The 18,513-nt window shown below is 37.9% G+C and overlaps 1 protein-coding gene across 1 annotated transcript in view; it reads right to left on the reverse strand.

Annotated features, from left to right (window-relative positions):
- Nucleotides 1-18,513, reverse strand: part of PIK3C3 (phosphatidylinositol 3-kinase catalytic subunit type 3) — a gene marked incomplete in the record, with an annotated part of 1,653,126 nt that overhangs the window by 463,931 nt on the left and 1,170,682 nt on the right. The window contains 2 exon segments of the mRNA XM_044074431.1: nucleotides 5,176-5,245; nucleotides 5,339-5,467. Of these exon segments, the coding sequence (XP_043930366.1) occupies nucleotides 5,176-5,245; nucleotides 5,339-5,467 (199 nt within the window).

The following is an 18,513-nucleotide window of genomic DNA, read 5'->3' on the forward strand; positions in this document are numbered from 1 at the left end:
GCATTTGCAACAGAAATGGAAAACAAGGAGCTCCCAGAGCTATTGTTGCTTTTGCCTGTGTCAGCCAGTGCTTTACTGGTGGATCTCATTTGTTAGAATAGATATTAAGTAGACCTTGAACAGCAGGAACTCTATATGGATAATATAGAATTTGGTGGGCTATTGTAAGCTGGTTATATGAGAGCAGGCTGGGTAATTCTAGCCAGGAGAGTTGCTTGATTGCTATACAGTAATGTGTCCTAAAGGGTAAGTCAGTAGCAAACCTAATTATTTTATTGTAGCAGGTGTTTAGTTTGTTAAAGTCTGCTTTGTTTAGGTTGATGAGTATGGGGGAGGCATAGAGGAGTGCGGATATTAGGTGGGTTCTTGCGATTGTGGCTTTATTGGCATTGGTGAAGTACTTTTTGCATCTACACAGAGTTCTGAGTTTTTTATGGACTTTCTTTATTGTCTGTACAATGCACATATCGAATTTCATGTTGTGATCTATGATAACCCCAAGAAGTTTGGTGTGTTGGACAGGTGTGACAAGAATGTTACTAGCTGAGAATATTGCGAATGGTGGATGGGTTCTAAGGCTCTAGTGGGATAGAATATCATTAGCTGTGCTTTATAGGGGTTAAGTATTAGTTGAGAGTTGGCTAATCAGGTTTCAATAGCAGTAAAGAACTTTTGTGTCAATTCCTGGAGTTGAGGGAGTGATGGGGCGTAGCAGATTAGAGTGGAGTCATTGGCGTACTGGACTAGAATGGCATGCTGGGTAGTTTTGTGGAGTTGGTTGGTGAATATATTGAAAAGATGAGATCCAAGAATGAATCCTTGGGAGACCCCTAGAGTGACAAGCAGGAGTGGAGAAATAGAGTTTTGCCATTTTACTGCTTGTTGGCAGTTGGTCAGATAGTCTTGAAACCACATAAGTGTGAAGTGGCTGAGATTAAGATCGGAGAGAGCAGAAAGGAGTTTGGGATGGGAAACAGTATCGAAAGCCTTGGAGAGATCAAGGAATACAGTGGAAAGTAGGTTGCCATTGTTTCGATGCTGGTTTACTGTGTTGGTAAAGCTAATAAGGGCTGTGGTAGTACTATGATGGGGGCGGAATCCTTGCTGGGTGTTGCTTAGCAGTTTATTAGTGAGGAGATACTGCATTACTTGGGAATGTATATATTCTTCGAGGATTTTTAGACAAGGGGGATAGAATGGCAATTGGACGATAATTAGACAGTTCCACAGAGTTGCCGCCTTTGTGGAGTGGTATTTTATGCAAAATTTTCCACAGAGAGGTAATGTGTTATTCTGATACAGACTGGTTAATAAGCATGCCGACTGGGTAAGAGATAGCTTTGGCTGTGATCTTTAGATATTCTGCAGATAATATGTCGGCAGCCAGGGTTATGAGTTTAAGCCTATTTAGGTATTTATATACTGTGCTAGTTGAGACAGGCTATAAGGAGAAGAGATTTTGGTCTGCTGGTACAGAAGATAGGTTTGGATCTGAAGTGGGAGAACTATTACTGGTGAAGGTTGGAATGGATTTGGTGAAGTGTTCTTTGAATTGGGTGACAATATTTTTGGTGCTGGTGTCAATGTTATGGGGTAGAGTACTGGTCTTTCCTAGTTGTAGGATTTTATTAATGGGAGCCCAGAATTTTTGTGGGTTATTTTGGCATTTGGTTTGAATGCCTATACAGCGGTTCCTTTTGTCTGTCCTAATTTGTTTTTTGGCTTTGTTCATTAATTCCTGGTATGCCCGTCTATTAGTTTGAGTTTTATTTTGACGCCACAAGCCCCATGCTTTATCTCTTTATTTTAGTAGTAGACGAGTATCTCTGGTCAGCCAGGGGGCATAGTTGGATTTAGTTCTGATAGGAGCAAGATGATTTAGAATGTTTAGGAAAGTGTTATTGAAGTAGTCTATGGCACTTTTCAGGGGAAGAAATGACAGTGGTCTCCAGTTGCATTGATTAAGTGCAGATATGAAGTAATGGGTTTTGAAATTCTTTGTATACTGGATTTGTTGGAAGGCAAATGATTTTAATGGATTCACTTGGTTTCCAATTACAATGGTGTGAAGGTGGTTGCTGAAAGTGTCTGGGAAGGAGCCTGAGAGGTAGGATTAGGATGGTCTGTTAGTAAGGATCCAGTCTAGGATGGACTCCTTTTTGATGTTTTATCTACCTGTGTTGCGGTTTTGATTAGTTGAGTGAAACCATGTAAAGTAATGTGGTTAGTGGGATGGAGCAAGTTACAGGAGGACCAGATGATATTAACGTCACCTTGTACGATTATTTCTTGGGGAAACTTTTGGAATGTCCAGTCTAGAATGGATTCTACTGTGTTAATGTTATTGCCGGGGGGTATATGGGTACCAATTATATGTAAGCATTTTTTATAGTTGAGTTTCAGCTTAGTGAACATAGTTTCTGTATTACTGAACTTGGGTTGTTCATTGGCTAACAATTTAATAGTCAGGTTGTTTTTGAAGAGGAGAGCAATGCCTCTGCCTCTTTTGGATATTCTGTCCTGTCTAAGAACATTGTAACTAGGTGGAACAAAGTCATTTTTATTGTTTAATGGTTTTAGCCAGGTCTCTGTGAGAAGGACTATGTTGGGGGAGTAGTGGGCCAGGGTAGTGTGTAACTCTGGGATTTTGTTCAGTAGGCTCCCTATGTTTATGCTGAGTATAAGCAGATCTGTTGATTTCTTGGGGGAAGTTAAAATGTTATTTGTCTGGTAGCTGTGGGGGAGGGGGTTGTTACTGCTTGTAGGGCCAGGGTTTGGGTGCACGTCTTCATTAAGTATGATTCTGGATGCTATTTGGATAACAGTTGCTAGGCATTTGATTACAAGTGTGTTATGCGTCAAGGACATGTGGTTGTTTAGTTGGTGTGGGGTTACTTTGAATGTGGCAAGGTCACGATCTGAGACGTTGTAGATAGAAGGAGATATTAGTGAAAAGGGTGGCTTGTCTTGTGAATGGGTAGGGCAGGTAGAGGATGTAGTCTGAAACATTGACTTGCTAGTGTAGTGGTAGGACATTAAGTGTGAGGTGATGGCGAGGCTTATTATTAGTATAAAGGTTAGGGGGTCACATTTTGCTCAAAGCGTTGCTGTATTGTTGTGAAGTTTTAGTAGGTATCTTTACAGGAGTGAGTAGGGATTTAGGTGTGGTTATACTTTATGTAGGTTGTGGTTAGAGTGGGGGGAAGATGTAGGGGGTAGTAGCCTGAACAGGTTGTACTATTTCGGTACTGTGTGAGTGGGGTGATGTGGAGTGAAGGTAGATGGTGATGTGGACTGAAGAGAGTGAGGAGTGGCTATATAAAAATGAGGTTGGTGTAAGAGAGACAGAGAGAGGCTTAGGGGACTGGCTAGTTAGATATAAAGGTCAGGAGCTTGAGGGTGGGTGGGAATGGGGGTAGGGTAGTGTAGCAGACTGGGCCTGACTGTAGCGAAGGGTGAACAGAGTGGGAAGAGCCGAATTCCACATATGTGTAAGTAAAAACAATCAACTGCTCTGAACTATTGACTTCTTAGTAGTAAATTCATTTGTCCATTAAGCTATAAGACTTGTTATTGTAGATATTAGTGAGACTGCCTTGGTATGGGCAGTTCGGAGCCTAAACAAATTTATATAGTAAAAGGGCTATGGTTAAATAGAATGATGGAAAAAGTGAAACAAAATGTATTTAAGTTGAGAAGGGAGTCTATAGGGAAGATATAACATTTAAAAGATGTCTGGTGACCAAATTACTACAGGGGCTAGAGGAAAAACTATAATAGAGTACCATGTGGAGGCTACAATGTTGGAGGAGGAAGAAATAAAGTAAATAAAAATTTGGGAGCCAGACATATGTCCTCCCATTGCTTCCTTGTGAACTGCTTATCCAATCTCTCTTCCCAATCTTTTCTAACCTCTTCTAATTGATTACTATAGTTATCATATACTATCTGTATGCCTTATTAATTATCCCTTTTTAAACAGCAGCTTCTGCTCTAAATTCAAATAAAAACTCTTCCAGAGCAGGTCTTTCACTTAGGATTTCCCTAGCCCTTTCTCTTTGCCTACCTTCTTATAACAGTCCCTGATAGGGAAGGCAGTCTCTAGCCTGCAGTCCAAATGTCTTCTTGGCCTCTTCCCATTCCATTACATTTCCCTCTCTAGTTATTTGCTACCAATACCTTCATTCCTTTGCCAGTTTTCCCCAGTAAATATCAGCCCCCTCTTGCTTATCCTCTGTCCTCTAATTGCAGTCATCCCTATCGGCAAAATCTCCTTTCTTCATTCTTGTGTTGGCTTAGTTCTTAGAATACTTTCTGCTACTTAAAAATATAATATTCTGTATGGCTAATGTTATTCTCCTTAAGAATCTACATCCAAAATCACACTCTCTTCTTATCTATTGATGTTCCTTCCTTCATCATCATCTCTTTCCACTTTGAATTATAGCATTCTACTTGTGTTATGTAAATGAGCTTTAACTGTGTAGCTCTACAGTATCCCGTCAAATCAGGTAATCCTAAGCCACACTGTTCTCTAAGAAGGATCGAGTCCCACTTGAACACTGCCCTTTTCCCCTCAAAGATAAAATCTGTATTAACTACTACCCACAACTTCTCCTCTGGTTAAAGCCTGACATGTATTCAGAACTAAAGGGACAAAAAACATTTCCCTCCTTTCATCTTTCTATCCATAGCCAAAGTGTCTTGTTTCTTATTTTTTGTATTACCTCTCTCCACAAATTCTTAGCTGCCAAAACAGAATAATTTTTAATTTAATCCATACTCCTAAAACGCTGTGTCCCCATAATTGTGGGTATTGCTGAACCAATTCAAGTGTGACTACATAGTTTACAGCTACAGCCTTTACTTTATTTTGATTAATTTTTTTCATCCTGAAAAGACTTTTGTCTTCAAAAGGAGGAAGAATGATTCTCTATTTAAAAAGTGGAACTTTCTTATGAAATACTGTAAAGGTAACCAACATGAGATGGAAAGACAGGGTTAAAAAATTTATATTGTCTACCAAGAAGTTCCGTGTGCATTTCTTCAAGGAAATTATCAGTGAAAAATGCCGTGTGTTGATCTAAATATCAGTAACAAAAACAAAATTTCAACCCAGTTTCTTTAAAACCTTTAATTTTCTGAACAAAATTAAAATGTTTGTACACAACTTACCATGCTTTGTACTAGTAGCTAAAACTTTGTAAGGGGTCAACTTCAGATCCAAATTCTCTTTCCGTAAAAGCTATCATTACAAGATTAAAAAAAAAAGATAATTACTCTACTGATTTAAACAATTCAATATATTAAAATAAAGCTAGTTTGAATATAGTTGTACCTTGTCCATAAGAGAAATTATCTGTAGAATAAGTTGGTCTTGTCGTAAATCATCACCATGTTTAAATATCACTGGATATTTCCCTCCATCTTCTGTCTTAAAGATTAATTTTGCAGGCATAAGAGCACTCTAGGAGAAAAAGATAATGTCATAACATTCTTAATGACTTTTAATTTTTCCCTTACTGCTTTGCATTTCTGCAAGACAAATATATGTAGCAACTCCCTGTAGTCAAAATGAGAACTCTGTATACACATACATGTGCAGTTGTTTTTCTACTTTTAATATGTTACTAAAAGTAGAGAAAAGTATTTTTACTGCAACAGGTTTGTATGCAGGAAGCAAAATCACATGGTGAGACAGGTGAAAGCTGTCCAACACTCTACACCCTGGTGAGGTGTCATACACCACTAACATCGTCATAAGAGCATTATGTTTTCAAGCCACTGAGACAAAACTGTCCATTGCAGCATTCTCATCTTCAGTCATAGGAATGAACCTGAAAACATTTTGACTACCATACGTTACAAAACAGAAATACAGAAGGATTCAAGGATGGGCCCTCCTTGGAGACAACAGCAACAGACATAATGAATAGTACACAACTCTACCTAGAAAATTTGTTAGCCTTTAAGATGGAACAAGAGAAGATTATTGCTAGTTTATGGTGACCCCAAAGGCCTGGAATGAACAGTATGATGGGGGCCACCAGGAGAGAAACATCCACATAAGAGAACACATGAACCTCCATCTCTGCAAGACCTCAATCACAGCAGCTAGGGCAAGCACTGATCAAAGTCTCTACTCATTAAGCTAATCCATAAGGTCTCTTACGCCTCTTGAGTTGTTCTTGGGTAGCAGATTATCAACCTCACACTCATCTGTTGAAATCAAACACAGCAGGACAGGTATACCCCTGGCTACCATATGGTGAGTGCTTCATGGCGTATCACTGTCAACTTTCCTGCACTGGAGCATATGAGTGGTTGGACATGCACATTAGAGTGTTCCCCTTGTATTCCCCACCATGTGCGCAGTGACTGAATTCTAGTTTAGGGAGCTTGTCCTGTGGTGTCTCACATGCACAAAGGAAATTTCACTAGCTAGAAATGAGGAGACTTTCCAGAATCCTCTAGTACCAGGTGGGCCATGGAGAAAGTAGACAGTGTATGTGCTCATACTCTCTGCAGTATACGTATTCACTTAGAGCATGTTGAAATTACTTTAGACTTTGATTGGTTTTCCTTTCCCTTAGAAAGTTATTCCATATGTGTGGTCCAGTATTAGTGAAGGCTATTTCACCGATCACCTTGGTTGAGAGCCTCCTCTTTATGTTCTTCTTAGTTTGCAGGTAGCATTCTTGGTGAGAAGTATGCTCAGCGGGGTCAGTATCCAATTATTAGGATCTTATAAATCAAGACTGCATGCAATGAGCTAGGCCTTTCGGTAAAAGTAAGCCAATTAACTTGGGATAATAACATTATCAGTGGTTATTTAAAAAAAGAAAAAACATATATCCACAAAACAAACAGCAACAGAATTACCTGTTCTAAATATTTTAACCTTGCCTGTGATATTAATAGGATCTGCTGGAGAGACAGGTATGTATCCCAGAGACTACCCCATCTCTGGAATAGGCTCCTTATAAATGTGAAGCAGAGTTCCTCCCTAATCCAATTCAAGCCTAACTTGGAAAATTGGATGGGGAATAGGAACTTCATCCCTGGATTGGCACCTATGTCTCTAATTGACACAGGTAACCTGTAAATGGTTCATCTTCCAGGTCCCTGCTTGTAAATGTTTCATTTCCCAAGCACCTGCTTACACTTAATCAAGGGTACCTGAACATGACAGAGATTTGAGATGTATGGCTAGGCTTAAAAAGGCCCTTGTGGTCGTTAGCCTTGTAAACACCTATGAACCTATGGTGGGATATGTTCTCAAATGTTTTAGAGAGCACCTTTTGACAGCAAGATGCAACAGTTACACAAGGTAAAGGATATGCTTCTTGTGACCAGTATTACTTCAGCACTCTTTTCCTTGACCAGTGGGACACTACTGCCTGACATCCAGTGCATCCCTGCTGTTCACTTGTTGCTATGCACTTCACCAGAGCTCAAACCATCCTGCTACAGCCAGATCTCAAACCATCCTGCTAGAGCCACGGAAAGAGGAGTATCTCCTCCTCTCAGTCTTCACTGAGGAAGGAGATTCTGAGGATACTTAAGGTCATTTGTTTCACCAGCAGACAAGGATAATGAAATCTGTCCTTCAGAGAGATGCCTAGGATTAAAAAGGTCAGTATGGACTGATTTGTTGCCCTGTTTTTTTTTTTTTTTTCTCCAGAACTGTTTAACTCACTGTCTTGGGAAGAAGAATGCAAAGCTTTTGTTCATCCTCGCTAAAGGAGCCTATCTTTAAGGATATCATTTTATAGCCCGAGCATCCTTTTACTTAACATAGCAAAGTCTGTGGTTGCACAACCTGAGGGTAAGTTAACAATATTTAATAAATTGATCCATCATTTAAGTAGAACTTAATCAAGTGTAGGGCTGTACCTCAGAATTCATAATGTCATTCCTAAGTACCCCTCAGAATTCATCACGTCATCCCTAACCCATTCATGCAGACACCTATAACAGATGCCTCCTTAACATATGACAGGACTCACCTGTGTGGATCCTACATGTCAGGTCATTCTTTTTTCCGATCAACATTTGCTATTTTCTTTCTTTCTTTTTTTTTTTTTTTTTGAAATCCCAAGTTTGAGGTATACTCACTAGACCAGGGGTTTTCAACTGGTGTGCCGCAAGAGGTCAAGAGGTGTGCCGCAAAAACACGACTGCTCTCGTTAAGAAAAATACATCACTTATCTCCCACACTTCAGTTTCTTCTCTTTACAAAGCATACTTTCACCAAACGCGCCTAATATAATATCAGAGATGCGATTGGAGATTGCAGTCAGGTGATTTTTTTTTTAATGACATCCTCCTCCAACAGCATCTCTGTTGCATATTAGGCATGTTGGGCAGAGCTGGATAGTTGTGTAACCACAAGCCATAAGGTGAAACTGTGAGCAGTGACCACTGAAATTGTACTACTGAGTACTCTACTAAATGTAACATCTATTATCTTTTGACCGGACATCATCGGACCGAGGGGCACAATACTGTGATAATAGAAATTTCACTGAGGTAAATGTAAGTAGTAATGATCTACCTCTCAGCTTGTTATTTCAATTTTATATAATAAATAGTTGTAGTTGCAAAAATTTTCCGTAGGATATGAAGTCAAACTAAAATGTCACTGATTATTACCTGTCTTCATTCCAGCATGATTTGCCGGAAAACCACAATTTTATGAGAAACCGTTAAAAAAAAAATGGCCTGTAAAATCTAAATACTTTCTTGGGTGCCTCAACTGTATGGACCAGAACAGATAACGATTTCTGTCATGACCAACCCCTTTCTCAGTGTGGTGGCAATATGGTCCTCATGGTGCCAAAGTGGGACATTTGAGAGCATACTTGTTTGGCGCTCTGCAGCTGCTGTATGGGGAGCATCGGGAGGCCTACCATTGTAACAGCGTGAGTGCATGTCTGGTATTTTTCTGTCTGTGTGTCTGAGTGCAGAAGAGACTGTGTGTGTGTGTGTGTGTGTGTGTGTGTGTGTGTGTGTGTGTGTGTGTGTATGAATGTGTATATGAATGCAGAAGAGAAAGTGTGTGTGAATGAATGTGTGTATGAATGCAGAAGAGACTGTATGTGTGAGCGATCAAGAGAGAATGAGATCTATCTGATGTGTGTGAATGTGTGTATGAATGCAGAAGAGAAAGTGTGTGTGAATGAATGTGTGTATGAATGCAGAAGAGACAGTGTGTGTGTGAGTGAATGAATGTGTGTCCCTCCTGACAGCAGCGTTCATGGATGAACCATTGTCCAGTTTGTTCCTTCTAAACCTTGCTGAAGAAATAATTGAGGGCTTCTCCTTCATTGATAATTTTAATGAGTTGTTTTATTATTAAAATGACATTTACTTACACCTATAAATATGATTCCAAGCATTTTTGATAGATTTGCAGGTCCAACCAGTTTGTAGTATCCCTGCTGCTGAGCTTTCATTACTCATTAGATGACTTGGGGAGGGTAGTTTACCAACTGTAGCCAACTAATGGGGAGACAAATACGCCTTGTAAGGGTAACATAAACTGCTGATACATGACTTTTGAATATGGAAATATTTTGCATGTATTATTCAAGGTAATCTGACATTCAAGGTTGGCACTTTGCAACTTGAGAGCTTCAGTAGTTGAAAATATGAATATTGGCAAAGAAAATAGAATTTATAAAATAGTTAAATAAAAGTTATAGCATTTTCCTGGAGGTAATTAATTGAAGAACATACTGGATGAAATGTATCTTTGTTGTACTTAAGTAATGGAGTAAGCTTGGCTGTGGCACTCCTAATCAGGTTTGGCAAAGGATAAGTTGACTTTTAATGAGCTCTTTTGATAATATTGTCTTATTAATGATGATATAATTTTTATCTATCAGATGTATCAATGAAATATCAGTAAACACTGTAAAATGTTTGGCTGTTAGTGGTATGTTATTAATAGTAATATTCAGATCATCTAAAGGAGCTTGTGACAAGAGAAATTCATTGACTTTATCCATTTTTTCCAACAGAGAATGAAAATCTGAAAGAACTTTAGATATGTACATTTTAGTATTATAAAACATATAAATATCTGTAAAGCTGTTGTAGTTAGCTGGTATAAGCGGATATGTAGAAAGGCTGGTTTATGCCCTGGTAAGTGCCCCAATTCAGTACCACAGCCCCTCATAAAAAGTTGATGACCAAAGAAAGTGCTGTCAGAACACTCTTTGCCACACTTTGTTGCCAACTGATGGGGAGATAAAAAGGCATAAAAACATGCACACACACAGTCTGCTCCACAACATTCAGAATGATCACAGTGAAATATGTAGATGACAGTAGTAATGAGTTCTATCAATGCCCATGTATGCCCCCTTTGAAAATCCACAGTGCGCCTTTAGACAGTTCCCTTGTTTGAGATAATCCTGTGCACCTATTCTCAAATTTTGCATGTGGCCATAAACTTGTAAGTAACCAAAGAGGTTATCACCTGCACAGGGATATGCTTCTACACAGTCATTTTGTTAGAGTTAGACCAAAAAATAAGAGATTTCTTAACAGGAGGTTTAACCCCACAGAGTGCTTGTAATATATGCAAATATGTGATGGGACGTCAGTGATGGTAGATTTATTGCCAGTAGCATTTTTACTTATGTTAGTGGGTAATTTATGCTATTAAGTGCTTCTGTGACCTTCAATATATTGGTGAAAACAAAAGACCTTTTAAGGTGAAATTACAAGCGCATATTAGAAATGAAACAAACAAAAAAATAAATAAAAAATGAAAAGTCACATTGCAACTCATTTGTAAGTATGCACTCCACTGTGTGTGTGTGTGGATTTATATGCCGCAGCACTGGAAAGTCTTTATATGAGTGATAGGAGGGTAAGTATTTGAAGAGTTTATCGTTATTTAAGAAATTTATTTATATTTTGAAAATTGGCATTTGAAACCTGGTGATCTGAATTTCGAGTGCAACTGAAAGTGTTTCTTGTATAATTAGTTGTGAATTACCTTTAATTCATATACTGCGATGATTGATGGTTTGTAACCAAGTTTTTGTTTTAATTTTTATCCAATTTTTCTGAAGGCTTCTGCTGAGGTGCCAGAGACATGATAGTTTGTCTTTCTGATAAAAAGTCTTTCGGCTTTTCCTGGTTAGAGGTCGCCACAGCGGAACTGCCGTCCTCTCATGATTGGCAGTGGATTTTTACAGTGCCGAGTTGCCAGCCCGACGCTCAACCTTCAAAGAAGGCACGCCCATTCACGTACGCACGTACCTGCATGTCTTTAATGTCACTCGACAGCGGGGAGGACATGCAGACACCACACAGAAGGCGCTCCAGCCCAGAATCGAACAGGAGAGCCTCTTGCTGTGAGGCGACAATGCTAACCGCTGCACCACCGCGGTTGTAGTTTGTCTTTCTGATAGTTTGTCTTTTGTCCGTTTTAGTTTTATTTGTCATTCTGTAATGTGTAGTGCAACCCACTGCACCCCCCCCCCCCCCCCCAGCTTTTTCCAGTTGGTCAGAAATTGCTTCTGTTGACTCCCAGGGGTCTGTATTAGGTCCTTTACTCTTCAACTTTGTATTTTTTATTTATCTAATAATAACACAATATTTTCATGACACTGAAATAGATACAATTTCAATTATTGTCACTGGCTATATATTAAATTCAACTCTATGTCCTGGTGACATACAAGTGGCTGAAAAATAATGGTTTCTATATAAGTATTGAAAAAAATAGTGTTTTGTCCTTTTGATCATCTAAACATGCAGTGAAATTCAACTTGCATTCAGATATTATTGAGATTTTTGAGTTTAATGACTTAAGTTCTTTGCATAACATACAATTTAGACTTTAGGAATACTATTTGTTAAGTGAAGTTAAAAGCAATGCTACTTTATGGGACTGTTATTAAAACAGTTTGTCACTAGGTTAGCTGAATTATTTTTTTCTTCATATTCCAAAGGAAATCTAACATTACTATAAAATATTCAAAGAAAGTACATCAAACATATTACTGAATGCCAACATTTATGTTACCAAGAATGGTTAAAGAGGTTTATGTTGCATTCCGTAACTTATCATTGGTTCTTTGTCTGGCATATCATGCAATGTATGATGAACAACTTAACAAAAGAAATGGGGACAAACACTAAAATATTTTTTTTTGGAGGGGTGGCAAAGGTCCAAAAAATCAGCCAGTTCTGGTTGAGTTTATATCAGGCGCTGCTGTTAAAAATTAGTAGGGCATAAAAAGTATTATGTGATAACTATAAGAATCAATCAGAAAATGTTAGAAAACATCAGGAAGAGAGACTGAAAAGGCAGCTTACAAAGGGACATCTGTATGACCACCAGGTATGCAACAACATCTAAAAGGTTTGGCATTTTTTTTCAAGGAAGTGTTTGCATTGGCATTTGTATACCTCGGGTAGACATCAGAGTTTTCCCCTTAGGTTGATACAAATGCTGAAAGTGTAATGGGAAAGGGAGGGGAAGTTGGGACCATTTTTTTTTGGTGGGGGGGTGTAATAAGTGACAGATGTTTAAAAAATTTCCTACAAAACAAACAACTTTGGCAGAAATGTTTGGAGTGCAAATGATTTTAATTAAGGATTTTTTTAGCTGGGATATTACATCTGAATTGACTAGACATGGTAAAGATTTACTATGTTTTATGTTATTGATTGCCTTAAAAAGTAATTACTAGAAAATGGAAATCAGAATCTAAATCAATGATGACTGAAGTACTGAATATTGTAAAGGAGATAAAAGCACTTGAGGTGGGATCTGTAGAAAGAAGATGGAGCAAATTACATACATATAAATGGGATTTGTGAAAACAATACATACAGAGTAATGTTTAGGAGGAGGAAATTGAAGGAAATGTAGGGATAAAGAAATTTTTGTAATGCTGAGTGAATGAAAATTATTGAAAATAAAAAAATGCTGCATGAAAATAATGAAAACGTAATGCTTTTTCTTTTTTTTAATTAATGTATGTGTACTTGTGTCAGTTTTTAAATGTTATGTTTAATAAATATGTTTATATGTCCTATGGTGGGTTTGTTAAATTGAACAATCTGGTCCAGAGGGGTTTTGTTACGAAATCTAAAAACTTTTGGTTGTATGCTAAATTTGAGGCATAGCTGCTCCAGTTTTTTTTTGGTAGGTGATTAAAGTCTCCCAATATAATGAAGTCCTTGTGCATAAGGAGTTCAAATACATTCGGGAACAAATATATGATTGTCAGAGGATATAGATGGTATCCTATAATACTATAAACGTCTAGCTGGTCCTGTTTATTGTAATTTGTAGCTCAATGAGTTTAGTTTGGACATCTGGGATCTTTCTAGTGGTGATATGGTCCCTAACAAATATGGAGACATCACCACAGTTGCCATCTGGTCTGAAGCATTGTAGAGCCAAAGGATGGACCCATTCTTACAACTCTAGTATTATGCCAAATATATAACATTAATATACAGTGCAAAGTATAACATTTTACATATTTACAGTAACTACAGTCCCATTAGAGTACAGTCATGTTTACAAAATCCACCAGAAGAGATGCCAAGAATAAAGCTCTCATACCACTGACTACTGTTTTTGTTGCTAAGTATGCAGCATTCTTTAATATTTGTTAAGATGCCCACGTTTTCTGCTGTTCATCAGCATTTGCAAAAGTTCATTGTAGTAAATGTTGATATGGCCACTGAGATCCATAATAAGGTCTTAAGTAAAGATTCTCTGTTGACTTCCTGGCCCTAAGCTGTGCATGTGTCCGTCATCTCACATGAACTATGGCACAGTATTGAGTTCTTTGATTTAAGATGGACCAGGATTAAAGGTTAGAGTAAAGATGGTGTGTAGTTGCTTTTTTAGGATAGGCTTTTGTTAAATGAACATTATTTTTTCGACCACACTAAGGTTTCTCAAAATAAATCCTTATATTTGTCTTAGGAAATCACAGCAGCAGAGAATCAAATGGAGGTGGTGTTCCAGAAGGGTGAGTAGGCATAGCAGCCAATTCTTACCTTGCCACCCAGTCATCTTTGACTGTGTAGAAATATGAACTTGCTGCCTGGTACTTCAGCACAAAGCTTGCTGTATCAGCACTGGTATTAGCCCTGGTGCACTTATAGGAGCATTCAGTGGTTCATATCACTGTTATTTGTCTTGTTCTTGGTTTGAGTTTGATATTCTCGATATTCTCTATTATGATGAATTTATCACTCTGGTTTCCAGAATGCATTTGACATCGTGTAGGTTGGATCCTTGTCCAACCAACCAGGCTTGTAACATTTTGCTTGGATGTCTTGCATTCAGTCCTTCATTTACCAGACTACCAGTCTGTTCCATATGAGTCAAGTGTTTTCATCATTATTAAAGAGGTTTGAGTTATTCCTATTCCTAAGAAGGCTGCTTTGGATGCTGGTAATGTGAGTAATTACAAACCTTTCTTACATATCCCCTTTGTTGGTAGGGTTCTTGAGAAGGTTGTGTATGTGAACCTGGAGTCTGATTATATTTATCAACCAGGCTAGTCTGATTTTCATTCTAGACTAGCACAAAAGTTGCCCTGGCCTGGGTATGTAACTATCTCCTAATGATCAACAGTCAATATTGCTACTCTGTGCTGGTCCTTTTAAATTTGAATTCAGCTTTTGACACAGTAGGCCATCATGTTGGTGGACCTTTTGACCCATTTTGTAGTATATGTGGTTTTGTACAGCAGTGGTTTGCATCCTACATTTCTGGTTATACTCGAGTTGAATTTAGAGTAAATATATCCTTACCCTTCCTGGAAAAATTAGTCAAGGGAGATGTTTAAAGTAAGTATCACTGTTACGCTGACGGCATACAGTTGTACCTGTTCTTCTCATAGAATTCTGTGTCATCCTTGCTTAGGACTACAACTTGAAATGCTTCCATATTTTGATGATTAATAAGTGGTTAAAACTCAACAGCACAATATGGTTGCTGTGGCCATTTGTACAACCATTTATAATTCTTCAGCTCCATGTTTGTGCCCAGATGTAGTCTTCAGTGGTGACAAACTAGAATTTACAGATGGTAGCTGACTGGCTCACCTTTAGTGGCCAGATGGCAAGTATATTTAAGACTTCATGCTATCAGCTGAAGAATACCTCCATAATTAAGTACTGTATTCGGGTCTATATTACAAGAGCGAAACTCCTTTTGAGCGAATACCAAAACACTGACACGAATTGTGCGAATCGCGAGAATACCGAATGCACTAAACCGCAAAATTTTAAATCTTGAACTGTCATAGTTGGCCAACCCCATCACCCGCTACATACTACCTACCCAAACAAAATAAATAAACCACATACATACACTAACCTAACCCTAAAGTAAAGCACCAAAACTCTACTGCTAACCCTACACTAAACCCCACATACAAAACTATCTATGCACTATCCTTAACCCCTCCCTAACCCTAAGGTCCGTAACTACTGCACACTTCCCCTACGAAAATATAAACAAACAAAATAAATAATCCACATACATATATTTACCAAAACCCTACTCCTAACCCTACATTAAAGCTTACATACATTAACTGTCTATGCACTTACCTTAACCCGCACCCTAACCCTAAGGTCCATAACTATCGCACACTTACCTTATGGAGCTATACCACAGATGGGCCAACCATGGTAATTCAACATTTCCAAATTTGCGGTTTTGGACGCTCGCTGTAATGCCGGTTCGCACAATACGTGTCGACATTTACGGATTCGTTTAAACGGACTTTTGCTCTTGTAATAGGGAACCCTTTATTCCACCAGTTAATTTGCCTCCGATTGTGTATGTTGTGGCATCTTCAAGGCTGGACTGCTGTACTGCTCTATATCTGTAGCTTTCAGACACTGAAAAGGATCAGCTGCAGTTTGTGCAGAATTCTGCAGCCCAGCTACTTAGTAGGGGAGTGTTAGAGCAGTAGTACTTACATATAATTTGATGTATTGTATGGTAATGGAATGTTGCATTTATTTGAACATCCTCTGCATTTCTGATGTGTGGTTGTGTTTTGCGGTTAAATAAAAATGTCTGCAGTACATAGTAATGAGGATGGACGTATTCCCGGCATAACTGAACAATGCTGAATTTCACAGTCAACACATAAAGCCACTACTATTACTGGACAATTTTATCTTACATTTGGAAACAGAATAAATGACAACTGATGTTGGGCTTGCTAATGTATAGGCCTAATGAAAAGTGTAACAGAAGCGCTGTTATATTGGTATTGCCAGGTGAGGAGTTGCAGTATTCTGCCGGTTGCTCGTCCCTTTCTAACATAAATGATAAGCAGGCTGGGTATTCCATTGTGAATTTAGATGCTTTACACATAGAAACACATCAGGATGGATAGCAGCATCATAAAATAGAAATGAACTGGTTAACAGACAGACCTTACATACACACATGTTTACATCTCATCAGCTTACTTTACTACAAAATGGCAGTCAGGCTCGCACATGTTCAGTATTTATATGCTTCTGCAAGCTCTTGGATAGCTTTTTACACACACACTGATCTACAATTCTCCCTCTTACAAAGATTGCCTTTAGTAAAAATAACATTACAGTTACACATGTATAGCTAGACATTACAAACAAATACAATGCTGATGTCCAAGTTGCCGTGTATCTGTAACTGATTTTTTGTTATTTATTTGATTGATTGCTTGTTTGTTGGTTTATTTGTTGGTGAGTGAGGACTAAAATGATTTTGCTACTTGTGTCCTGAACAAACTGTTGTTTATCCAGCAAAACAATAAACTGCACATACCTTTTCTCTGACTTTATTTGCTTATATTGGACACGCTTGTGTGTGTCTACTACAGTAAGAAACGTCGAAAAATAGCAAAGCTGTTTGTGATGGCCAGTGAAGTGGTGAATGAATTTCTATAAATTTGGCATAATGTTTCCATCGGTTATGTTTGCTTATTTTTATGACTGGATTTAACAGGTTGTTGCATATTTATACTGTAACAAGCAAAAGAGTACATTTCTAGGCAACAGACTCAATTCTGATTTCCCTTCACTGATTCTATTTAAGTAACTAGTACTAGTATATTATCTTAAGCTCAGAGACTGTAGGATCTCTCAATGATTCACACTTTTTGTCACACATCTATGCCAATAGTTGTTAGCCATAACATTAAAGTGGTAAAGTGGCAACTTTTTGATAGCTTACTTTTTACATGTTTAGTATGAAATGGCATATTGTCTGATAACAGTAATGAAGGGAATAGTCATTGTACATCTAAGGCAGAACATGAGGGCTTTGTTTTCTGGATGGTTTAGATGCTGTCATTAAATACCATAGGGTTGTGAATGAATAACTTAAGAGACTTTGAACTATGATTGTAGTGAAGCGAAATCTTGAAATGCTGAGATTGATGGTAAACTTTTTTCCCTTAAAGTGCACCACAGTATCAGCAATCAGTCTACACATCAGTGGAGCAGAACCCACAACTTTCTGTACTATTTGTGTTCATATTTTGTACATTAAGCCCAGTTCATTTAAAAGACATACTAGATTCTACCAGGAATGCATCTTGTCACCACTTATTTCTGATCTTCATAGATTCTGGAGACTGCATGGGTGTCCACTATGAGGACTACTACAGTGCATATTTCTTGCTTGCATATCATGTTGTATTTTCAATCTTGTCCAACGGTGACTTCAAATAAACATTCAAATGATTTGCTGCTGAATGTGAGACAGGATAAAAATCAACTACAGCAAATCTGAAGTGATAATACCGTCCTGGAAAAAAAGTGTTTTGCTCTTTTCAGCTGTGTCTTTGTGAGGTGGGGGCACCTGCAACATAGGGCAGTGGCTGCAGTCTTGCAAGTGCTGACTTACAGCAAAGTATATTAATGTGGGGACAAAGGCCCAAAACATAAGGACAGATGTTAAACATTGTTCCTATAAACTTAGAAAAGTAATGACAATTTTACGTTATTATATATTTTCTGAAGGATATGAAGTCTGAAACTGAGATGTCTGTCATTATTTAGTAGTATTTAGTGATTTCAATGCTCAATGATTTGACAGATAACCACAAGTTTTATGAGGAATGGACCAAAAATAAGAGGCAAAATTTGAACATTTTAGTTTTATACAAGTGCAAAGCTTTACAAAATATAACATTATCAGGGACGAGAGTTACTATGCATTGGATGTTTTGAGTTTGTATGCATAGAAATTTATGGATGGTGAAATGGGTGAAATTGTGTAAGATTTATTTCATTTTAACAGTTTAGTTTTGACTGGTAAGAGGTTTATTATTATTTTTTAAATTTATTTTTTTTTATTTTTATATAACATTCAATTTAAGCTGGACAAGTTTATAATAAAAAAATGAAAATTAGAAGACAGTGAAGGTACTACGTCGAGTTTGCTTTGCCCAGCCCTAGCACATCAGCAGCCGATACCTCGTCTAGTACCTTAATTGGCACTGGTTC

This window comes from Protopterus annectens, chromosome 6.part0 (genome assembly GCF_019279795.1).
Source record: "Protopterus annectens isolate FY-2018-M chromosome 6.part0, PAN1.0, whole genome shotgun sequence".
In the NCBI taxonomy this organism is placed as follows: Eukaryota; Metazoa; Chordata; order Ceratodontiformes; family Protopteridae; genus Protopterus; species Protopterus annectens.